This window comes from Sorex fumeus, unplaced genomic scaffold (genome assembly GCF_029834395.1).
Source record: "Sorex fumeus unplaced genomic scaffold, SorFum_2.1 ptg000072l, whole genome shotgun sequence".
Classification (NCBI taxonomy): domain Eukaryota; kingdom Metazoa; phylum Chordata; class Mammalia; order Eulipotyphla; family Soricidae; genus Sorex; species Sorex fumeus.
In genome coordinates this window covers 57,982,546-58,007,737 of record NW_026606129.1, presented here as the reverse complement: position 1 = coordinate 58,007,737, position 25,192 = coordinate 57,982,546, and the positions used below count along the sequence as shown (strand labels likewise).

General features: G+C 42.7%; 1 protein-coding gene and 2 pseudogenes across 1 annotated transcript; 1 reads left to right on the top strand and 2 right to left on the bottom strand.

The window, feature by feature from the left end:
• Positions 1–8,360: 8,360 nt before the first annotated feature.
• On the bottom strand, positions 8,361–14,312 carry PDE12 (phosphodiesterase 12). Its single transcript, XM_056129638.1, has 3 exons — positions 12,926–14,312; positions 11,159–11,237; positions 8,361–9,947 (listed from the first exon to the last, which is right to left on the bottom strand). The coding sequence occupies exons 1-3, from the start codon at positions 14,222–14,224 to the stop codon at positions 9,505–9,507; spliced, it is 1,821 nt and encodes a 606-aa protein (XP_055985613.1). The 5' UTR covers positions 14,225–14,312; the 3' UTR covers positions 8,361–9,504.
• Positions 14,313–16,475: 2,163 nt separating this feature from the next.
• Positions 16,476–16,600, bottom strand: LOC130037973 (uncharacterized; annotated as a pseudogene).
• A 176-nt stretch (positions 16,601–16,776) lies between these two features.
• Positions 16,777–17,848, top strand: LOC130037781 (Y-box-binding protein 1-like; annotated as a pseudogene).
• Positions 17,849–25,192: the final 7,344 nt, after the last annotated feature.

The following is a 25,192-nucleotide window of genomic DNA, read 5'->3' as shown; positions in this document are numbered from 1 at the left end:
TTACCTTATTGTCAACTAAAAATAATTGAAATATGTGACCTTTATTTTCCAGACTGTCAGTTTCTTAACTGAGACTTCCAGTATTCAGCATATGTGCAAAATTACCTTAGGTGTAGTAGTGATTTCTTTGACATTGACTAGGTTCAGAATTTTTAAAGCCCATGGACTCTGTAGTGATAACAACCCACCTCTTTTTTGTTTTCTCTTCCGATATTAGTAATCTTTGACCTCTCTCAGCCAGTCTAGAGGCTCATCAAATTTATTCTTTTCAGGGAAACAGTTTTTGGTTTGTATGATTTTGCTCTATTATTTTACTGTATACAATTTCATTTGTTGCTATTTTGTATTTCTTCCTTCTGCTGCTTAGATTAATTTAACCATTTTATTTTTTCTACCTGTAATTGTTTTTGCTTCAAATAATTTGACACTTTCATTGTATGTGTGTATGTATATGTATGTAGCAGTTGTCTTCTTGGAAAACTGGCTCCTTCCCTTTATCATGAAATCTCTGGTCACTTATTTTTTTAGTCTACTTTATCTGAAATTACTACAGTTAATCTGCTTGTTTTGTGTGTGGGGGATGCACACCTGGTAGTGCTCAAGGTTTATTTTTTTTACCCCTTACTGCTCGAAGATCTCTCCTGGTGGTGCTTCGGGGACAACATATGGTGTCAGGGATAGTGCATGCAAGGTGAGCACCTTAACCCTTTTTTATCTCTCCTTTCCAAATATATGTGTTTTTTTTGGGGGGGGGGCTTAGGGGCAATATCTGGCAGTTCTCCTGGATTATATGTGGTGCTGGGGATTTCAAACAGGGTTGGCCTGATGCAAGGCAAGCATCTAATTCCTATACTATCTCTCTGGCCCCATTTTTTCTGTTTTTAAAGGATTGTTAAAAAAAATACAGAAATTAAAAATTCACAAAAAAAAATTGAAGGTAAGAATATTTCCCATACACCACTACTCCCACAAAGGCAGATTCCAATTACTAATCATCTTCTATCTACTAGAGCAGTAAAATTGTTGCAAATGATGAGTCATATCATCATGTAAAATTCATAGTTTATGTTTTATCTTGGTGTATATTTTATGGGTTTGCCAAATGGATGATGACATGCATCCACTGTTAGAGTATACATTAGGGCATTGTTGTGCTACAAAACATGTCTTCTACCTATTCCTCTCCTCCAATTCCACTTTCTGGCAACCACTGTTTTCACTTTCTATACTTTTGCTTTTTCCAGAATATCATGTATTTGGAGTCATAGGAAATATATCTTTTAGTTAATAGTATGTGTTCATGTCAAGTTATGATAGCTCATGAACCTTGATTTATTCATCTTTTGAATAGTGTTTCTAAGTTTCAGCAATTTAAAATAATGCTGCTGGAGTCAGAGTGATTGAGTGGGTGAAGAAATTGCCTTGCAAATAATTGTGCTAGGTTTCATCTCTAGCATCACATATAGATCCCTAAGAACTGTGCAGAATTGTTCCTGAACTTAGAGCAGATGTAAGCCCTGAGCTGTCAGGCATGCCCCTCTGGTGCCTGTCCCTGCCGCCCCACCACAAAAATCGCTCTCTGCGCAGAAGCCACTCTGGAAAGTGCTTGGGGAACCATAGGCAGTGCTGGGGATCAAACGGGGCTGACTGTGTGCAAGTCAAGTGCCTTAACCTCTGTACTCTCTATGTGTGGGTTTGGGTTTTTTAAAATTTTTTTTATTAAATATCTGTGAAATAGACCATTGCAAAGCTGTTTATGATTGAGTTTCAGTCATTCAATGATCCAGCACCTATCCCTCCACCAGTGTACGTTTCCCATCACCAGTGTCCTTGTTTCCTTCCTACCATCCCCCAGTCACCCCCATCCCCAGTCTGCCTCTATGGCAGGCACTTTTCTTTTCTCTCTCTCTCTCTCTCTTTTGTTGGGACTGAAGTGATAGCACAGCGGTAAGGCATTTGCCTGTGTGCAGCCAGCCCGGCCGAGCCGGGTTCGATTCCTACACCCCTCTCGGAGAGCCCAGCAAGCTACCGAGAGTATCTCGCCCACACAGCAAAACCCAGCAAGCTACCCATGATGCCAAACACAGTAACAACAAGTCTCAAAATGGAGACATTACTGGTCCTGCTTGAGCAAATTGATGAACAATGGGAGGACTGTGCTACAAAGCAGTTCAGTTAAGAAAAAAAACCTTTATCTTTTTTTTGGGGGGGTCACACCCGGCAATGCTCAGGGGTTAATCCTGGCACTCAGGAAGTACTCCTGGTGGTGTTCGGGGGACCGTGTGGGATGCTGGGAATTGTACCTGGGTATCGTACCTGGGTCCCATCACCAGTGTCCTTGTTTCCCTCCTACCATCCGCCAGTCACCCCCACCCCCAGCCTGCCTCTATGGCAAGCATTTTTCTTTTCTCTCTCTCTCTCTCTCTCTCTCTCTCTCTCTCTCTCTCTCTCTCTCTCTCTCTCTACTACTCCCATAAAGGCAGATTCCAATTATCAATCATGCAAGGCAAAAAACCCTACCCACTGTACTATCATTCCAGCCCTCTCTCTCTCCTTTTGTGCATTACGGTTTATTGTTATATCTCACCTTGGGGTTATTAAGTACTTGTCTGAGGGTTTACTAAGTCATTCCGTTGCTAGTTGAGTCCTCTGTTATTGTTTTGTTTATTGAGCTTAGTTGACTTCTATGTTACTTTCTATCTTAATTTGGTCTGTTCCTACTTACATGTCAATATTGTTGAATTTGGAGGTGTTTCAAGGCTGCATATGTGGCCATAGCTCCAGAAACTTTTGGATTTATAGAACTGGGCTGGTGAATTTACATGGTGGCAGCTGTGGGATGTTGCTACCAGGGTTTCCAGAAGGATGAAGGATGGGGTGGAGGAAGATTGGAAACTGGTGTACCTGGAATTTTCAGTTTGGTGTCTCTGAAGAGTTTAGTCATGAAGTGGTGGAGTTGGGCCATTTGCAGGGTGGCAGCTGTGAGGTGTGGGTGAGGACACCCCAGATTTTTTATTTTTTTATTTATTTTTTAAATTTTTATTTATTTACTTTTTTTATTATAAAAGTTTTTAATAGTGAGACATCATGTGGTACAGTTGCAGACTTACACATTTTTGTGCTTGGGTTTCACTTATACAATGATCAAACACCCATCCCTCCACCAGTGCCCATTTCCCACCACCACGGCAGTAGCTGTGAGATCCTTATTTTCTTTTTACATTATAAGAAAGCAAATATGTTTATTTTTAAAACTATGGGCTATATGCTTTAAGGTTTGAACTTTTTATGTAGGAGTATTGCTATTTATTCAGCCATTGATTAGGCTGATTGAATTGGGCATGAACTCCACCTTACTTTTTTTCCCCTTTTTTATAATTTTATTTATTGAATCCCCATGAGAGCAGTTACAAAGCTTTTGGGTTTAAGTCTTGGTCATCCAATGAAACACCCATCCTTTCACCAGTGCCCATTTTCTACCACAAAAACCCCCAGTATACCCTCCATTCCACACCCTCCCCCTACCTGTGGGGCAGATGATTTCCACATTACTCTCTACTTTGATTACACTCAATATTTTGACACCAGACCCACCATTATTATTTGGGATTTTATCCCAACACTCAGATATGTAGAAAAGGCAACAGTAGCCAATTTGTTTTCTATTGCTGGTTATGAATAACATATGATGTCACGTGGCCTTGTGATTTTGGAATTCCGAAATTTTAACAATTAAATCTGGAGGGATTTCTGTCAAAACCTGCTGGGTTCTGAGATTTGTTCCTGAGTCTCTTGGATCATGGCCGTTAAGCAGCTTGATCAGGAGCCAGAGAGTTCGTTCATGGCAGGACTTGGGGTCTTCTTGGGGCAGGGAGGAAAGGGCCGGCTCCACCCCCATCCTGTGAGGCCCCACGTGTCTTGTCATTGTGGGCCCAAACCTAACCGTCCAATGGCCTCTGGAAGATGGTGGCCACCAAGCCTCCAGGGGGAACAGGCCAAGGCACGAAACCTATTCCCACCTGTGTTGGCCTGGTGCTGGTAATCTACTGCAGGGACAGGACGCATTTCTGCCCAAAGCCACTGGGTTCCAAGATTTGTTTCTGAATCTCTGGGATTGTGGCCGTTAAGCAGCTTGATCAGGAGCTGGAGAGATTGTTCATGGGTGGCAACTTAGGGTCTCGTTGGGGCAGGGAGGTAAGGGCCAGCTCCAGTCCCATCCCATGAGTCCCTGCATGTCTTGTCACTGCGGGCCCACATCTGACTGTTCAATGGCTTCTTGAGGATGGCGACCACTAAACTGCCAAGAGGGAGCAGGCGAAAGGACAGCACCCTTTCCCCCGTGGGGTGGTCCAGCGCCGGTAACTCATTGCGGGGACCAGATGCATCTCTGCCAAAAGCTGCTGGGTTCCAAGATTTGTTTCTGAGTCTCTGGGATCATGGCCATTAAGCAGTTCGATCAGGAACCAGAGAGGCCATGCCTCCAATCATATAGCTGAGCTGGACGTGGTTTGTGCGTGTGTCTCCCACATACCTAACTTTTGGCAGTTTACTTTCTTGGTAAACTTGGCCCCAAGTTTTTGGGGTCTGGCCAAAGACACAGCGGCAATTTTGGGGTATCTGGAAGTCCGAAGGCGCCATCAGGCTGCTGATGAATATGCCTCACAGGTACAGATCGACCCGCTGGCGGCACCATACCCCCTAAGGTTTGAGTTTCTAATGTCATATGAAAACCTCAATTTGATAAAGTCCCACTTGTTTATTTTTGGTTTTGTTATCTTTACCAGTGGAATCATGTCATAGAAGCCGCCTCTGAGGTTTGTATCTTGGGAGAATTTTGCTTGTTTTCATTGTATTTATGGATTCTGGTCAAATCAAGTCTTTAATCCACTTTTTATGTATGGGGTGAGATATGGACCCAGCTTAATGTTTTTGTGCTGTTTTATTTTACTCCTTGCTCTTGGCTCAGGAATCACTCCTGAAGGAGATTGGGGGATGAAATGTGGTGCTGGGGATTAAACCCAAGTTGGCCATATGTAAGACAAGCACCTTACCTGCTGTACTCTCTCCAGTTCATGGCCCCTACTTCTAAAAAGTTACTTTTTAAATGACTATCTTTTAAATTTGGGGGTTATGGTGATGCTTGGGGCTATTCCCAGCTCTTTGCTTGGGGTGGTAGGGGTTGCTCTTGGTGATTGGGAATATGATTGAACCCTGACCTACATGCTAAGCATGTATGTCTGTCCATTTTCTGGCACCTGCTGTGGGTTTTTAGCTTGATTTAATCAAATAAACCCATAGTTAATTTTTTTTTTAAATTTCCATTGCTTTGAAATTGAATTCCTAAAGACATCATTGAAGCCAATATCATGGAGCTTCTCCTCCCCAGCTCCCCACCCCCATTTAAATTTACCTTTCCCCTATTCCTTTTCTTGTTGCCATATCCACGGGCTGGACACTTGTGGTGCTGCTGCTTGCCCAACTTGGCGTCAAAGCTTATGTTTGTTGCTGCAGAATACAGAGGATCACACTTAATCAAGGTAGGCAGAGCCAGGGATTGGACTTGCAGCCTCCCATGGAGGGATAAGGCATGTGCTCCACCACTGACCCACATCCCTGGGAGTCACCATAGAGTGTTTATCAGTTTTTTTTTTTGGATCACACCCGGCAATGCTCAGGGGTTATTCCTTGCTCTGGAACTGCTCGGGAATCACTCCTGGCAGTGCTCGGGGACCATATGTGAGACCGGGGATTGAACCTGGGTCTGCTGCATGCAAGGCAAATACCTTCCCCACTGTACTATCACTCTTGCCCAGTGTTTTTTTCTTTTTTTAAAATTTTATGGTTTGGGGATCTGACATTCAAGTCTTTAATTCAGTAATTCAGTTGACTTTAAAATGACCTCTCTGTCGTTGATGTGGCATCATATATGCAAAGCATATCACTGAGCTGTATTGCAGTCTGCTTTGGCATTTTATATTTTTAATTTTTTTCTATTTATATGTTTAATTACTACAACCTGATCAAGAAAGACCAAATATGATATCTTTAAACATGAGTACTTGACATGGGCAGCTTTAGTTTAGAACTATTTTTTAATTTGCAAGAGCATTTCATTTAAATGTTGTCTGTCTCAAATACTCAATATCTTGTCTCTCTTAAGACCAGAAAAGATTATCTTAGTTCTAGGGGTATATATCTTTGGGTGCTCCAAATATTGCATCAGATTGAGAAAATTGATGGCTAAAGGAGGCTGGAGAGATAGTACAACGGGAAGGACGCTTACCTTGTATGTGGCTAACTCAGGTTTGATCCTTGGCACCCTGTATGGTCCCCATATGGGGGAAACAAACAAAATAATCAAAAATTGTTGGCTACAATTTTCTAGAGGAAATAGAATTTCCTATTAAGATTCACGTGGGTTTGTGCAAGCTTTGACCTTATATTATATATGGATTTTGGTTTTGTCTCGAACTAGCTCGCAAGGAACCTTGACATGCTCTTCATAGTCAGAGACTAGATACCTAAGGGTGTCAACTTCCACAGATCTTTCCATTTTATTTTTTTTGGGCCCTTTCTCCCTTGAATTATGTTCTTCAGACCTACCTCTAGATTGTAGTTAGCTCATTCTGATGAAAGCAGGCATTAATTCCTAGAGAAGCTGCCACCCAGTGGAATTTTTTGAAACTGCAAACAACTAATTTTAATACTCAGGATTTTAGAATATTACTTTATAACTAGAAATGATATTGTAATGAGTTATGGACTACTGTTTATGTATTTCTATAACAATAATGTGAGTTTGTTAAATCATAACATGTTCTATAATACTGCTTATAATAATGTAAAATGTTTGAATGTCAAATCCATCAGTATGAAATGTGGTCCATCAAACCATCAGAGGGGCTGGAGTGATAACACAATGGGTAGGGCATTTGCCTTGCACGCGGCTGACCCGGGTTCGATTCCCAGCGTCCCATATGGTCCCCTGAGCACCGCCAGGGGTGATTCCTGAGTGCAGAGCCAGGAGTTGCCATTGTGCATTGCCGGGTATGACCCAGAAAGAAAAAAAAAAAACCAAAAACAACAACAACAAAACCCATCAGAGTTGCCACGCTTTCATATCTTATTAAGTGTAATAATTCAAATAGTAAAATTCAATTACAAAGATGGCTTTAGATACTTAAATGTTGCCAAATAACTGTATTATAACTCATAAATACAGTAAATTTTTGGAGGCAATTTATACAATTTTACTTGTTCCTTATCTTTGGCTTTGGTCATACCAAGATATCTACCCAGAATCTGACTGGTGTATATGGCACTTCATAACAACCTGATTATATTCTTTGGTCACCAAGCTACCGAATTTAGGATTAAGGATGTGGAATGTTTGGTAAGTACTTAGGAATTTTTCTGACCAGAGTTCAATATAACCAGTCATGATTTTAGTAAAGGATCTGTACACAATTTTTTAAAAAGTATAAGCATGACAAGTTAGAATTTTTGGTAACATTTTGCTTATAAATTTTTTGATTTTTCAAGTTAAGAGTCCTGTCAACAAGTCTGAAAAATACTGGGGACAAATTTCAGAAAGGAAAAAAATGTCTTGCAAAATAATCAGATTATGACTTTAATATATTATTTATATATTTGTAAATGATGTAAAAATGCTCTGTAATTTTTAAGAAGGCACAATTTGGTAGCATCAAGTTTTCATTTATAATTTTTTCTAAATGAAGGTCTCCACAATGTTCACCTTCATTTTCTTTTCAGGTATTTTAAGTACTTAAAGGTTTGATTTAAAAGTGCAAACAAGGGGGAGTGATAGCACAGCGGGGTAGGGGGTTTGCCTTGCACATAGCCAACCTGGGTTTGAATCCCAGCATCCCAAATGGTCCCCTGAGCACTGCCAGGAGTAATAACTGAGTGCAGAGCCAAGAGGAAGCCTTGTGCATTGCTGGGTGTGACCCAAAAAGCAAAAAAAAAAAAAAATGCAAGCAAAGTGCTCTCTTTATCAAACTTGTTAAACTAAGAGTTAACAATATATTAGATAGAACATGAAAGTACAGAGTACTATCAAAGGAGCAAAGTTCTTATAGGACTGGGTTTAAAGATAAAAGAATTTAGAACAAAGGCTTTTATGAATAGAAAAATCAAGGTTTCTTCCAAGGTTAGTGGGCTTTTGGACCGGAGTGGTAGTACAGTGGGTAGGGTGCTTGCCTTGTATGCTGCTGATCCAGATTTGATCCCTGGCATCCCATATGGTCCCCTGGGCACTCTAGGAGTGATTCCTGAACACAGAGTTAGGAGTAACCCCTAAGCACCACAAAGTATAGTCCCCCGCAAGAAAAAAGCAAAACCAAGGTTAGTGGTTTTTTAATACCTAAATCAGGAATTGCAGAAATGAGGTAAGTTACAGCTATCTTGAATATCAACAAACCAACAGTTAAATAAAGTATGGTGATAATGAGTCAAAAAAGTGGTTACCACTCAAGACTAGCACAAATCTGACTTTAATATATATTAATGTTTCTTATAAGTATATAAATTATATATATAATGATTCCCCATAACTAACCTAAAATGCTCCAAGTATATATTTATTTGAAATTTTGAGATGTTCAGAAGCCCTACTACTTTCACTTCTATTCATAAAAACAATTTTGAAAATATTTGTAATATAAAGATATGATCAATAGTTCATCAAAAATTTCAGTAGTCCCATTTCTCAATAAGTAATGTATTGTGCTATATGTTTTATATAATATCAAATGGTCTATACCATACTGCTTTGATTTTCACACGTAAGCGTAATTGAAAATAATGGGATCAAGCTAACTCCCATTACTATTAACTGAATTTTAAATTGTGATTGTATTCTAAAAGTTAAAATGAGCTGCAGTAAGAATGGAAATATAAGTCCGTCTATACCATCCATTAAAAGCTAAACTCCTAAAAACAATTTATGCTAAGTGAAAAAAGAAAGAAGCAGTAACAACTTTGATAGTATACTTTAATCTTTTGTTAAAGCTCTTAAAGTGTTTTAAATTGTTATTTAAATTGAGGTAGAGGTAGATCCTAATGTTATTCCTGCCAGGGATCACAACTTAGACCTCTCACTCCTTAATTTGTATGAACTTTCCCTCTGTATGAACATGATTCAATTGGAAAGGTATCATGACAGAAAAATGGTAGACTCATTCATATGGCACTTAAAAAATTATTTACTAGCTAAATAAAAAGTACTTATAAAAGATACACAATAATTCAATTTTCTTCCTGATAGTCATAAATATATGTCTTTTCTCTAAATGTAGAAAAAAAAGGTCAGAGAAACTATTTATGCAAACATGAACAGTCAAGTAATGAAGATACTGGGACATAACAAGTAGGGTAAGAACATTTGAGCTTAGTGTCTAGTTTTCCTTTTTGAAAGTTACATGTAAGGTTTGATTTTATTAATTTCCTATTAAGGACAATTTTAAAACTCCATTAAATGTAATTCTATTTCCACTTTAAGTCACATACCAGTGCTATGTGGTCAGAAGGATGGGAAACACTAGGTAAGGCCTGGTGTGTGGTAACTTCTTCATGACTAGGTAATGGAATCACCTGTTCAACCTCTAAAGCATCTAAGTCAATAAAAATGTAATCCAGACATCCATGAAAGCCACCAACATAATTTGTGTAAGCAGGTTCACCACATGCACTTTTCAGTTTGAAGAAATGGGTAAGAGACATGTTGCAACGTTCTTCCTCCCCGTTGGAAGCCCAGTCTTCATGGTTCTCTGCAATACTGCCATTGATGACAAAATGATACATTCCTGTTGATGGGGTACTGTTAAAGTCCCCACAAAATATAACTGGTATGCCAGGATACAGATCACATGAGACATGTTTAATGTGAGCCAAGGCTACTGCCATTTGAATGAGACGAATATACCCACCTGTGAACATAAAAAAAAAAAAAGTTTTTAAAGTTAAAAAAAAAAAAAAGAAAGATAACAAATTGTGGTATCTGGGTAATAATCAAGATACTACTTGTGGTTTAGGGTGTGGGAATTACACGAAAGTGATCAAAAAATAAAATCTCCAGGTTTTCTCTGGACAAGGATTGGGTGCTGAAAAGAGGTAAAGTAATATGCGTGATACCCTACTGTTAACAGTACTACACTGTGTCTAAAAGGAAAAATAGTGCCCTAAGAGATGGCATAGCAGGCAGGGCGCTTGCCTTGCATGTGACTGACCTGGGTTGCATGCGAAATCCCAGCATTTCATGAGGTCCCCTGTGTACCGCCAGTAGGAATTCCTGAATGCAGATGCTGAGGAGTAGCCCCTCAGCATCGCTGGGTCTGGCCCCCAAACCCAAAATAAATACATTTTTTAAAAGAAAAATTTAAAAAAGCCTGCCATAGAGGCAGGTTGGGGGAAGGGAGAGAAAAAACTTTGGTGGAGAGAAGTGGACATTGGTGAAGGGACTGGAGTTGAAACATTGTACACCTGAAACATAATCATGAGTAACTTTGTAATTCAGTGATTCAGGGCGCTGGAGCAATAGTACAGTGGGTAGGGCCTTTGCCTTGCATGTGGCCCACCCAGGTTCCCTCCCTGGCATCCCATAAGGTCCCCCAAGCAATGCCAGGAGTAATTCCTCAGTGCAGAGCCAGGAGTAATGCCTATGCATCGCCTGATGTGACTACAAAATTCCCCCCTCCTCCCTGCAAAAGAAAAAAAAATTCAGTAATAATATTTTATAAACTTCCAGGTTCTTTTTCTATTTGTTATTTTGGTTTGGGGTTACACCTGGTAGTGCGGGAGGCTACTCCCAGGTCTGGCTTGGAGGGTCACTCGTGTTTCCACGGCCAGATGTCAAATGTGGTTGGTCACACGCAAGGGAGAACTTTACCCCCTGTATTATCTCTCCAACAACCAAATTTTGGTATTTATATGAGGTAATGGATATCAACTAAATCTGATATTTTAGAAAATATACTGTCATTATCCTACACACCTTAAACTTATGGTTCTATCAAAACCCTAAGAAAAAATAAATACATGTGACATTAAACACACATATATCTATGTGAAATAGCTTTAAGCTATTTTAAGACCTTAATTAACCATGTTAATGCTATGCATAAAAACAAATGAAACTAACCTTTTGGATGCCAATACAGATGGGTATTGGCAACACAGATTTTTTTAGAAGGATCTTTTGTAGACTGAAGAACAGAAACCTGAAATAAACATAAGAGTTCAGTTAGGATCTGCCAATCTCCTGATTGTATCTGACTTCTAATCTGAGGGATATTAAGAACTGACTTTTCTTACTCATAAAATGACTGCAATTAAGAAATCTTAATTTTGGGGGCCAGAGAGATAGTACATCAGGTAGTGCAGCACACATGGTTTCCTGAGACTGTCAAGGGAAGAGAGCCGGGGTAAATCCTGACCACAGTTGGGTGTGACCCTCAAAACAACAAAAATCCTAATTTCTTCTTACAAGTTTTAGACTATATACTATAGGGACAGGAATCATTGGAACATTTTATTAACACTCCAATATCGATTTTTCTTTTCCATTCTTTTTGTTTTAGAATACACCTGGCTCTGCTCAGGGTCACTCCTAAGGTGCTCACACAGCCCACTGAGCTACCTCTCTGGCTGGGCAGTGTCTGAAGATTTGCTTTTTCAGGTCACACCTAGTGGTGCCTAGGGGTTGTCTGAGGAACCAGGAAGTACTAATATCCAATTGGGTCTCCTCCATGCAAATCAAGAACTTAGCCCTTTGAGCAGTCTCTCCAGCTTAGAGACTGTTTCTAAGTGCTGACTCCCGGGTCAGGAAGACCAATGCTACACTTATGCACTTAAAAAACATTTTCTCTAAACTTAGTCAGGTGTGGCCCTGACACATATACATACACACGTTTATTTTATATGAATATATATGTATATACATATATGTGTATTACATGTATCTTTGAGTGTTAATAAAACATGTTAACAGGTTTTAGAGTTGGGAGCAACTAGGTGTGAATACCCACTCTACTATATAGCAGTGTGACTTGAAAAGACATTTTGTCTATGCCAGTATCCTCGTCAGTATGCAAGGCAAGCACCTAAGCCGGTGTACTATCTTGCTGCCCCTCCAATGAACTTACTTCTATAAATGAAGGTAAACTTAAGCTAAATAGTAGTTTTACAGTGATCAGTGATGATAGAAAATACAACTACACTGGTTAAGATCCTGGCCCCACACTCCTGTGAACCTGGGTAAGTTAGTACACTTCTCTACTTATATACTAGGAAGAGTAGTATTTGTAAACTGCAACATTCCACTGTAAAATACTTATGGAACACCTTTAAAACATGCCAGCTACTATTTTACGTATTTCAAAAATGTGGTTGTTGCTGGAGAGATAGTACAGCGGGTAAGGTGCCTGCCCTACAAGCAATACTCAGGTTTGATCCACCACTGCCTATGGTCTCTTCAGCCCACCCGGGGTGATTCCTGAGTCCAGAGCCTGGATTAAATCCTGAATGCTGCCAGTATGCACCCTCTTCCCCTCCTAAAAAACAAACAAACAAAAAACCACCAAACAAACAAAGGGTCGTTCTAGTGATTGACAAGAATGGAGAATACTAGTCATTCCCATTATCCTTGCATTTTAACATGTGCTCTCCTACCAGACTGTTAAGCACTATATCCCGCTGGTCTTGTTCAAGGCAACCTGCAGCATGCCAGGCACACTGCAGGTGCTCAACAAGGATGTGCTCAACGAATGAATCACTGCCAAACTTTGGGCTGAAGATATACCAACAGACACCTTTCAGTAGGCTGGGATGGTTTCTTCTCAACTATAAGCACCGTGCCTGAGACACCTGAAAAGTGTAGGAGGGAAGGAGTCTGGTGGAGCTACTAGACCTGAAGGACGGAAGATCTCTGGAGGACCCGCTCATGCGCCAATGGGTTCAAAACGAGTTTTTCCACCAGTTCTTTGTGCAGTGGGTCAGACTCCAGGGCATCATGGAAGGAAATGTCATGCTGGCTCAGGAGATTAAACTTGGATTTTCGGTAGAAAGTGGCCAGGCCTTCATGCTGCTTGATCCGAAAGACACCCTCAAGCCCGAAGGCGTCCAGGGCGGGCATCAAGCTGTCAGTGAACACGCCACGGTCAACCTCCTGCAAACAGATGAGGTCGGCATTGTAGCCCGTGAGTTCCTTTTGAATAAGATTTTGGCGGTAGTCGAGCTCCAGGGCGTAAGGGGCACAATATGGATACAAGACCGTCCGCGAGAACTCGGTCTGGGCATACGAGTCAGCCAGGATGTTGTAGGAGACGGTGCGGATGAGAGCATCGTCCGCCACCTTCTTGGTGTAGAGATGCCGGTGGTCAAAGGTGCAGGTGCCGGGCCCGGCCTCCACGGGGCAACTTTCCAGCTCCCGGCTTGGTCCGAAGCGCTGCCCATTGCCTGGGGTGCAGTGCAGCTTAAGCCGGAGGCCGATGTCGGCGTTAGACGGGGTGTAGACGCGTGCATCGACACCCGTCTCCGTCCACGCGGGAGAGGGTGAAGAGAGCGACAAGGACGAGGGTCCCCCGCCCTCCGATTCTGCCGCTCCGGGTTTGGCTTCCTTGTACCAGCGGAAGAGGGAGTGGGCGGGATCCCCGAACTCCAGGCTGAGCTTGGGGCACACGGGGAAGCCGGCCATGAGGTAACGCGGCAACTGCAGCTCGGTGAAGGTGGGCGGGTTGCGCTCCACCTTGTACTTGACGTCGCCGATCTGCAGCACCGCCCCGTCCTGCCAGGCGTCCACGTTGAGCACGTCCTCGGCCACGGCCTCCTCTCGGTAGTACAGCTTCACCACCGGCTCGCAGGGGGCCGTCGGCTCGGACCCGGGCCCGGCGCCGGTCCCCCCGGCGCTGGCCGCGGGCCGGTTCTTCCTGCTCCTCTTGGCGGCAGATGCCTTCGCGTGGCCCTTGAGGGCGTTGGTGGCGATGCGGCTGAGGGCCCGGCCCAGCGGCTCGCTCTGGTCGCGCTGCATGTTCTTGTGGCTGCCGTCGGCCAAGGCGAACGACAGGCTGAGCTTCGGCTCCGAGGGCACGCAGCGGACCACCGCGCGCTCCATCGCGCCTTCCTCGGCCGGCGCCTCCGCCTGGCTGCGCCGCTCCAGCGCCGTGCGCACCCCACGAAGCACGGCGCGGACGCCCGGGAGCCTCCACATGAACCTGGTGGCCCCGGGGCCGACCAGCTCCGCAGCCGAGCCGCGCTCAGGCGTCAAGTGCAGAAAAGAGCCGCGGCCGCCGGCTCCGGCCCCATTCGGACTCGCAACTTCCGGCTGGCGAGCCGGGGCCGGCCAGGCTCTCCGCTCACGCACTTTCGCCACGCCCGCTCGGCGGCGCTCCTCCTTCTCCTCGGCCGCGCCCGGCTCTCACGGCGCCTGACCTCACTTTTAGTTTTTCCAGGAGAGTCATTAAGAGGAGCGAATGAAAATACAGGCGTGCCAGAGGAAAATATTCGGCCGCACGGCTTTCTCGAAAGTGTCGTTACGGGGAGGAAAGGCCAGTACGCCCAGCCGGAAGCGGTTTGATTGGTTCCGGAAAGCAAGTAGGGGCGTTGCCCTGACGAGAAACGCCCACCGCTTCCGCTCGCAGCCCCGGGCTGAGGTGGGCGAAGACGCTCCCCTCCGAGGGCCCGTCCGGTTTCCGGAGTTGCTCAAGTGCGCGCCTCACCGCTTTCCCGGCGCTCTCCACCTCTTCCGAGACTAGGCGGTTTCGCCCTCGGGAGTGCTGACGTGTGGAACTCCGCCTTTCTGGTAGTTACTAGCGATGAGCAAAGTATAATAACTTCCTTTTAGTCACCTGTGACTTTTTTTTTTTTTTTAAGTTTTTCACAGTGTGGGATTCCGAGTTCAATGTATCGGGGCAGGGATGTAGCCCCGTAGAGCACAAGCTGCGTGTTTAGGAGACCCCTGGACTAGATCCCGGCCCCCAACAAACACTGCCGAAAAGATTCGGTTAACTGCTCGAGATCAGGGTGCCCAAAGTGCTGAAAACGGGACTGGCGATTGAGAAGAAACAGTAAGAGGAAATTAGTCGTATTTCCTTCAGTACCGGTTGGTTGGATCCCAAAGGCAAAAGGTGACTTTGCGGAGAGCGCAGTTAGAATTCTGTGATTAAAAGGGGAAAAAAAATCCAGGATGGGGGAGATTGTGCAATGGGGTGGAGCACTTGCTTTGCACCTGGGAACCCAGTTTCTTCAGGGCACCACCTGTTCCCCAAGTACTTCTGGGTGTGGTTCCAAACCCTGAAGAGAGGAAGAAAGAAGGAAACTTGAAGATACAAAGAACAAGCTGAAAAATTCTCCACAAGTATTTGTTTATCTCCTCATTTCCTTAGTCTCCTGGGTTATTTAGGCAATCTGGGGGTTGGTCCCCCAGTGGTGTTCAGGGCAAGGGGGCTGCTCCTCCTGGTGCTCACAGGTACTTTGTTGCAGTGTGGAAGTCTAACCTGCAGGCTCAGAGTGTCTTGAACTATCTCTCCGGGCTGCTACCTGGAATGTAAACACGACTTTTGAACTGTGTTCTACAAAGGATAAATTTTGTAGGCCACTGAGATTATTTTCCCCTTTCTATTTCTGTCCTCTTCTGCCCATCCACCAAACATTTCACCATGTACCTGGTCACTGATGATAAATATCTAGTCCAGGATGTCAGTCTAGGAGTAAAAAGCAAATTATTATTTCAGCTGACACAGAAAGAAAAGAGAACTTCAGTTTGAAAATTTCATAAACATAAATTTCACAAACATAAATTAATAAAATTGAACTAATCAACTGCTAGGATAAATGAAAATTTCAATTTCAAAATTTGCTTTTTTGGGGGCTGGAGCGATAGCACAGCGGTAGGGCGTTTGCCTTGCACGCAGACAACATGGCCCACCGGAGTTCGATTCCTCCGCCCTTCTCGGAGAGCCTGACCGAGAATATCTCGCCCGCCCCGCAGAGCCTGGCAAGCTCCCCGTGAGGTACTTGATATGCCAAACACAGTAACAACAAAGTCTCCAACGGAGACGTTACTGGGCTCGCTCGAGCAAATTGATGATCAACGGGAGGGCCTTTACCTTTACCTTTACCAGTTTGAAGTACCAAAAAAGCAATTTTTTTTTTACTTTTTTTTGGGGGGGGAGAGGGGGTCACGCCTGGCGGTGCACAGGGGTTACTCCTGGCTCTGCACTCAGGAGTTACTCCTGGCGGTGCTTAGGGCAAGGCAAGCACCCTACCCACTGTGCTATCTCTCCAGCCCCCAAAAAAGCAAATTTTGAAATTGAAATTTTCATTTATCCTAGCAGTTGATTAATTCAATTTTATTAATTTATGTTTGTGCTGCTGAGGATTGAACTTGGCCTCACAATTGCTAGGCAAGCGTGATGTCACTGAGCTATACCCCAGTTCCAACTCAATTTTACTTATTTTTCCCTTTGCTCCCCACTAATATAGACCAGGCAAAGAGCCTGGGCTGAGATGTATATGGAATGATTTTACTATGACTCTTTTCTATATGGTCAGTGTTAACACAGCCTCTGGTAAGCACCGGGAGGCCCCAACTCACTCTAAAATCAGCTGCTTGAAAAAAACATACTAGTTATGATTCGAAATGTGACTTTTCTTTAGGCAAAATGAACTACTTTAACCCTGTAAGCAGACAATCCAGTTTTGAGAGAGATGCTTTAAAGTCTTGTGCCTTTTTTTTTTTTTTAAAGGATTGGGGCCGGAAAGATGCTATGCAGGTAAAGCGCTTGCCTTGCACACAACTGACCCGGATGCTATTTACAGCATCCCATATGGTCCCCAGATCATTGCCAGGAATAAAACCTGAATATAGAGCCAGGAGTAACCCCTGAGCATTGTGGGATGTGGTCCTCAAACAAACAAACAAAAAGATAAGTTTGATGGGGAGGGGGAGCAAACCCCAGAGATCATGAGCAAGTCCACTGCTGCTGCCGCTGGTCCAGTTGCCATCACACCCCAGGAGGAGCCAGCCAGTCACTGTCACTGCAACTGGGAGCAGTGGGGCCAAGACGTAGTCAACCTCGCCCTCAATGCTGCAGACACCAAGGCCACACCACAGGCAGCATCTCTGGGAGAAGGAAGGTTTGGGGAACAGTAAAATGATTCCATGTAAGGAACAGATGTGGTTTCAACAGGAAGGAAACCATGGAAGATGTATTTATACACCAGAGTGCCATGAAGAATAACCTTAGGAAGTACCTTTGCAGTGTAGGACATGGAGAGAGGCTGTGGAGTTTGATGTTTTTGAAGGAGAAAAGGGGATGGCATCAGCGAATATTCCAGATCCTGGTGGAGTTCCAACGAAAGGCAGAAACACGCCCTCTTAGATTGTAACCATTACATACGCTGTTCACATTGCAAGGGTCCTCCACTCAATTATCAGCAGCTCCCGGGACAGGCTCAATAGCGAAGGCCCAACCACTGGCTACGGTTCCCAATCTTACTACATGTGCAGACCCTAGGGGCATATACCACAGTATTCCAACCCTCCTGTACAGGGAGAAGTGTTGGGGGAGCTAACAGCCGGGGTGCAAAACAGCAAGTTCAATCAGTGAAGCAATATATGTTATTGAGGTTGTAGACCATGTTGCCGTAGGGGCCTTCCTCACCAAAGACAGGCTGTCAGAGAAGATAAGGAAATGAAGATAAGGCGATGAGACCTAAGATCAGCAGCCACTTCTTCAATTACCCAAGCAGATGCCCAGAAAATACTAAGCCACAAGATGGCAAAGAGACAAAAGCAGCCGATTCACTAGCTGAGAATTCGTCCGTGAAATGATCATCAGGTTTTGACTTGTAGGTTTAGTCATCCTACAAGAAGAAATGAATATGGAATTCCAGAAATAAGAAATGAACAAAAGATTGGAACTGAAGACCTGAAGTGCTTGCTTTTTCCCATTGACCAAGTAACCGGAACTATATGCGTTATCTATGCAGCATGGAGTTTTATTATTTTTTACCTAAACACGACTATTTTTGGTTAATTTCCATGTTTTTAGTGGGGGAAAAATGTTTTTCTCAGTATACCTTTGAAGACTTTTAAACTTTCATATCTGGGTCAAGTTGAGATTTTTAAGAACCTCGTTTTTAATTTGTAATAAAAAGTTTACAACAATAATTTTAAAAAGGTTAGACTGCAAGCACCTGTTAAAAAGTTCTTAAACTAAAAAAGAATGAAACTGACTGTCTTTCAACAATGACTTTCATGCATAGCAAACAATTATGATCATATGGTCTTATTCCCACTCATTTATTTTTTAAAATTGGGGGCCAAATTCAGTGGTGCTCATGGGAAATTTCTACCACAATGCCCAGGTACCACTTGGTGCCAGGGCTTTAAATCTGGATTCCTGTCTGAAGCATGTGCTCAGCCCTTTAAGTTAACTCCCCTCACCCTTTTCAAAGTAATACTTTGTTATATATCCATGCTTATACCTTCCTTGTCTTACTTTTTTCCCCCAGCACTTTAAAGAGAAATCCTAAAAGTGTCACAACTTTCCATAAAATATTTCCCATAAAACTAAAATGTTTAGGGGCTGAAGTGATAGCACAGCAGGTAGGGCATTTGCCTTGCATGCGACCAACCTGGGTTCGATTCCCAGCATCCCATATGGTCCCCTGAGCACCGCCAGGAGTAATTCCTGAGTGCAAAGCCAGAAGTAACCGCTGAGCATTGTCGGGTGTGACCCAAAAAGCAAAACAATAACAACAGCAAAAAACCCCCAAAATCTAAAATGTTTGAACTCAGTAGACTTGAAAAATAATGCATAATAAATGGTGTATTATAGTTATATATTTAAAAAGAGGGGGTATAGTAAGGATTCAGTTATAAGCCTTATTCATGTTATCTACTACTGATTCAAATCCTTGCCCCCAAAGCTATATTTTAATGAAGGTGTTATAGCTTTATAATTTACATTTTATTGAAATTTGAGATTGGAAGACTGAGCCAGCACTGATATCCTGATACTAATAGAAGTGTTTTTAGCCCATACCAAGAAACACCAATCAATTTTCATTAATCAAAAAAGTATGGTTGGTGGAGTTTTTCTTGTTGCTTACACACTTATCTGCAAATATTAATATTTGAGGGCTAGTTTCTTGTGATGGACTTTACTTTGGTTGATAGCATTAGCAGAAAGTAAACTTAAAAATTTTATATTTGGGGTCATATTCAGCTATGCTCTGGGCTTGCTCTGAGAGGTGCCACAAGGGACCAGTTGGTGCCAGAAATGAAAATCAGGGCCGGGCCTCACACATGCAAGGCAATTACTCTAACCCTAAGCTACATTCCCAAAAGACTTTTTTCTATAGTTTAAGGTCATTGTGATACCAATGATATTGTAGTTTTCAGTGCTAGCACTCAGAAATTTTGAGCAGTGCCTCATGATATAGCTCCTCAGGGTTATCTGCTACATATTCGTGTGTTAAATTCAATCATTTCCATATGCTTATTTTTTCCCAAGCAAACAATTTCTTCTATTTCTTTCTTTAAAAAAATAGATGTTTTCATTGGCCTGACAACACAGTACGTATAACATTAATTAAAATTAATCTTGAGACTGGAGAGATAGTACAGCAGGAATTAATCTTGAGGCTGGAGAGATATCAGGAATGCTTTGCATGTAATGGATGACTCACGTTCAGTCCCTAAGACCCCATATGGTTCCCCGAGCCCCATCAGGAGTGGTCCCTGAGCACAGAGCCAGGAATTTTGGGCAGCTGGGTATGGCCCAAAACCATATCATATGAATTTATAATTTAAGCGAACATTTTGAAAATCTCATGTTTCTTACTTCACAGTAGGATTCAGTTTTTCAAACTACTTCTTAAATAACCTCCAGATTTATTTGGTTTTTGTGGGGACGAGGATATTGGAGGAACTACTCACAACTCTATACTTAGGAGTAACTCTTGGGACTGCTCAGGGAACTTCTATTTATTTCTTTTGAAAACTTTTTAATTCATTTTTTCAGTGTTTTTGAGATATGGACATATATTATATTGATATACAGTATGCAGCATAATGCTATGAGTTCATATTTGCAAATAGTTACCACTATGTTTAACATCCATAATCTCAAAGTTATAATTTTTAATTTGAAGATTGTTAAGACTTTCATAACAACTTTCAAATATATGGTATATTATTGTTAATTACAATTATCGGGCTGGAGTGATAGCACAGCGGGTAGGGCGTCTGCCTTGCATGCAGCCAACATGGCCGACCCGAGTTCGATTCCTCCGCCCCTCTCGGAGAGCCCGGCAAGCTACCGAGAGTATTTGATATGCCAAACACAGTAACAACAAAGTCTCCAATGGAGATGTTACTGGGCCCGCTCGAGCAAATCGACGATCAACGGGAAGGCCTTTACTTTACTTTACTTTACAATTATCGTGATGAGTACTATTTTCCTATAATTTATTTACTCATAAGTGGAAGTTTGTATCTTTTGATCTTCTTCGTTCATTTCTTCTTATGCTTTCAAAAGTTTATTTTATTGCTTTTTGGTTTGAGGGTCTCATTCTGCAGTGCTCAGTGCTTACTCCTGAATCTGTGCTCAGGGATCACTACTAGCGGGGCTCAGGGGACCGTTTGTAGTGTTGGGCATTGAATCGAGGTAGGCAATGTGCAAGGCAAGCACTTTACCCATTGTACTCTTTCTCTAGCTCCAAAGTTTATTTTATTTCTAAAAGTTTTTTTTTTTTTTTTATGTAGGAGTACTGCTATTTATTCAGCCACTGATTAGCTGATTGAATTGAGCATGAACTCCACCTTACTTTTTTTTACATTTTTTATAGTTTTATTTATTGAATCACTGTGAGAGCAGTTACAAAGCTTTTAGGTCTAAGTCTTGGTCATACAATGAAACACCCATACCTTCACCAGTGCCCATTCTCCACCCCCAACAACCTCAGTATACCCCCATCCCACACCCTCTCCCTACCTGTGGGGCAGATGATTTTCACATTACTCTCTCTCTACTTTGATCACATTCAATATTTTGACACCAGACCCACCATTATTATTTGAGATTTTACCGCAACACTCAGGTCTGCTGAAAAGGCAACAGTAGACAATTTGTTTTCTATTGCTAGTTATGAATAACATATGATGTCACACGGCCGCAGTAGTGGCCATGAGATTTTGAAGTTCCAAAATTTTAACAATTAAATCGGAGGGATTTCTACCAAAACCTGCTGGGTTCTGAGATTTGTTCCTGAGTCTCTGGAATCATGGCCATTAAGCAGCTTGATCAGGAGCCAGAGAGGCCATTTGTGGGCGATTACTTGGGGTCTTGTTGGGGTGGGGAGGACAGGACCGGCTCCACCCCCATCCTGTGAGGCCCAAAATGTCTCGTCACTGCTGGCCCAAACTTGACTGTCCAATGGCCTCTGGAGGATGATGGTCACCAAGCTGCCAGGGGGAAGCAGATGGAGGGAAACACCCTTTCCCCCCTGGGGTGGCCCAGTGACAGTAACCTACTGCGTGGTCCAGATGCATTTCTGCCAAAAGCCGCTGGGTTTTGAGATTTGTTTCTGAGTCTCTGGGATCATGGCCATTAAGCAGCTTAATCAGGAGCCAGAGAGGCCGTTCGTGGGCGATGACTTGGGGTCTTGTTGGGGTGGGGAGGAAAGGACCGGCTCCACTCCCATCCCGTGAGGCCCAACATGTCTAATCATTGCGGGCCCAAGACTGACTGTCCAATGGTCTCTGGAGGATGGTGGCCACCGAGCCACCAAGGGGGAGCAGGCAGAGGGACAGCACCCTTTCCCCCCTGGAATGGCCTGGCAGCAGTAACCTACTGCGGGGTCCAGACACATTTCTGCCTAAAGCCAGTGGGTTTCGAGATTTGTTTCTGAGTCTCTGGGATCATGGCCGTTAAGCAGCTTGATCAGGAGCCAGAGAGGCCGTTCATGGGCGATGACTTGGGGTCTCACTGGGGTGGGGAGGACAGGACCGTTTCCAACCCCATCCCATGAGGCCCTGTGTGTCTCGTCACTGCGGGCCCAAACCTGACTGTCCAGTGGCCTCTGGAAGATGGCAGCCACCGGGCTGCCAGGGGGAAGAGGCCAAGGCATGAAACCTATTTTCACCTGGGTTGGCTCAGCACCGGTAACCTACTGCAGGGACTGGACGCTTTTCTGCCAAAAGACACTGGGTATCAAAATTTGTTTCTGAGTGTCTGGGATCATGGCCATTAAGCAGTCAATCAAGAACCAGAGAGGCCGTGCCTCCAATTTATATAGCTGAGCCGGAGGTGGTTTGTGGGTGTGTTTCCCACATACCTAACTTTTTTTTTTTTGCTTTTTTGGATCACACCCAGCGATGCACAGGGGTTACTCCTGGTTCATGCACTCAGGAATTACTCCTGGCCATGCTTGGGGGACCACATGGGATGCTGGGAATTGAAGCTGGGTCGGCTGCATGCAAGGCAAACACCCTACCCGCTGTGCTATCACTCCAGCCCCCCACATACCTAACTTTTGACAGTTTACTTTCTTGATAAACTTTGCCCCAAGTTTTTGGGGTCTGGCCAAAGGCACAGCAGCAATTTTGGGACATCTGGAAGTCTGAAGGCGCCATCAGGTTGCTGATGCACTCGCCTCACAGGTACAGATTGACCTGCTGGCGGCACCATACCCCCATTTCTAAAAAGTTTTTAAAAACACATTTTTTTTTACTTCAGATATAAGTGAGATCATATGGTATATTCTTTGGTTCATTTCAATTATCATAAAATTACAGTGTATTTTTCTTTTGTGGCATATATGTCCAGAAGTCGTATTGCTAAATCTTATGGTATTCTACTTTAATTTTTTTTTCTTTTTGTGTCATACCCAGTGATACTCAGGGGTTACGCCTGGCTCTGCACTCAGGAATTACTCCTGGTGGTGCTGAGGGAACCTTATGGGATGCTGGGGATTGAACCCAGGTCTGCCGCATGCAAGGCAAACATCCTACCCGCTGTACTATTGCTTTGGCCCCTCTACTTTAATTTTTTTGAGGAACCTCTATTGTTTTCCATAGTTGATGTATCACTCTGCATTCTGGCAACAGATACTAGGGCTCTCTTTTCTCCAGTGCCTGACCAATTGTTATTTCTTGTCGTTTTGATAAAATCCATTGTAACTAATGTGAAGTGATATCGCATTGTGGTTTGATTTATATCTCTCTTATAATCAGCAAATTTGAGCAGTTCTTAAAGTACCTGTTGGCCATTTGTATGTCTTTAGAAAACTATTTAAAAGCCATGCTCATTATTATTAGAATTAATTATTATTTTGCTACTGCATTATATCAGTTCTAGATGTTACTGGGCCCGCTCGAGTAAATCGATGAACAACAGGAGGACAGTGACAGTGAATATATTTTTGAATATTAAACCATTGTCATTTCTGTGATTTTATTTTCTCTCATTCTGTAGGGAGCTTTCTCATTCTGCTGATGCTTTCACTTGTACAGATGCACTCCTATTTGTGTAGACTAGTATTGTTTAGAGTATGCATTGTACAACCTCAAATATCAAGTCTCACATTTCTCTGTATAAGTATACTCATCAAGTTTATGCACCTTATTCTTTCATCTTGTCAAAAGATTTTCCAAAGGAAAGTATTACATTGTCAAACAAATACCAAATATAGTTACAGGATATATTATATTGCTGATTAGTGACAAGATGAACAGGAAGTCACTATTGTGATACTTGAAGATTGATCCTTTGAGAAGTGTTACAAAAATCTGTTTCCTCACAGATCCAAATGTCCAGGCTTGCAGTTTCACACAATTTGAAGATCTGGATTCCCTGTGCCAAGGGAAAGGCAGTTAGGCAAAACACTGTGTTACTCAACTTCGCTGCTCAGTTGTGTAATGAATTGTTGTGACAGATAATCCTAGTCTGTGGCAGCTCAGTAACTGCCTCTCCAGGCAACCTTTCTCCAGTCTCTACAACTGCCCCAACAGTTTACATGACGACGACTTTGTTTCTTCAAAAGTTGAAAAAGTCGTGTTAGGAGACTGCCCCTTTCTGTTAGCTGAAACCAGTAGTTTCTGGTAGGTTTGTGCATCATTTTCCTTCTTCATTTGAGAAGAATCTCAATTATTGCTCCTTCGAAGCCAGGAAGTAGTGAAAAGTCATCAGACAGGTATTTCCCGTCTTCTGCTGTTTCCTGTGCTTTTCATGGTAGAACTGAATTGAACACGCTTTTTCAAAACAGATACCCAAATGCTATGGACAACTGTTGCAAATGTTGCTAGTTTAACACTTATATGGTATTTAAATTTAGTTTATTTCATCAAAGGTGCCTTTTTTTACTGATCATAATCACTTTGTAGGAAGGCAGCAACTAACTAAAATAGTTAATATGGACATTTAAAAATATCAGTGGTGTTAAACATGAGTTTTTGCCTGGCATGAGGAATTATACCTCAAAAACTATTTTATGCTGCTGTTGCATTTTAGGGAAAAATTCGAATTCAAAATTTTGGAACTAAGTATAGTTAGAGAGTTGCTCATGTTTCTTGTGTTTTCTTTTTGTTTGTTTATTTTTAGGCTACACCCATGTTCAGGGATTACTACTGACTGGGCATTCAGTCAGTGCTTAGGAAACCATATGGGTATTGAGGATCGAGCTTGGTCTGCCACATGCAAGGCAAGCATCCTCCCTGCTGTACTATCACTCTTGCCCCTTGTTTCATTTCTTAATATCAACTTATTGGACAAATTCTAAAGGAACACCTATCCCATTGTCTCATCTGCTATTCTTAAAACTAATATATTACTCTTAATGACAACAGATCTCATTCCCCTGACCCTGAGAGAGCCTCCAATCATTGGGAAAAGACGAGTAAGAAGAGGCTGCTAAAACCTCAGGGCTGGGAGGAAAAGAGACGTTATTGGCACCCGTTTGAGTAAATCAATGAACAACGGGATGACAGTGATACAATGACAGTGATACAGTGAATATATTACTCTTAAGAGGAATATCTAGAAAGGCTAAGAATTATAATTTTAGTATTTATATGTAAGATAGGTGATGAATATATTGATGATTTATAACCATGACTTTATTAACGTTTTCTCTTTAGAGTATACCATATTTTTATGTTTAGGGCTCCAAA

Excerpts from the sequence above, each read along its gene's own strand:
- PDE12 (XM_056129638.1), bottom strand. The coding sequence starts at position 14,224 with ATGTGGAGGCTCCCGGGCGTCCGCGCCGTGCTTCGTGGGGTGCGCACG. Across the intron at positions 11,238-12,925 it reads AGAGATCTTCCGTCCTTCAG|GTTTCTGTTCTTCAGTCTAC; the intron begins GTCTAGTAGCTC and ends TGTTTATTTCAG. Across the intron at positions 9,948-11,158 it reads TCTGTATTGGCATCCAAAAG|GTGGGTATATTCGTCTCATT; the intron begins GTTAGTTTCATT and ends TTATGTTCACAG.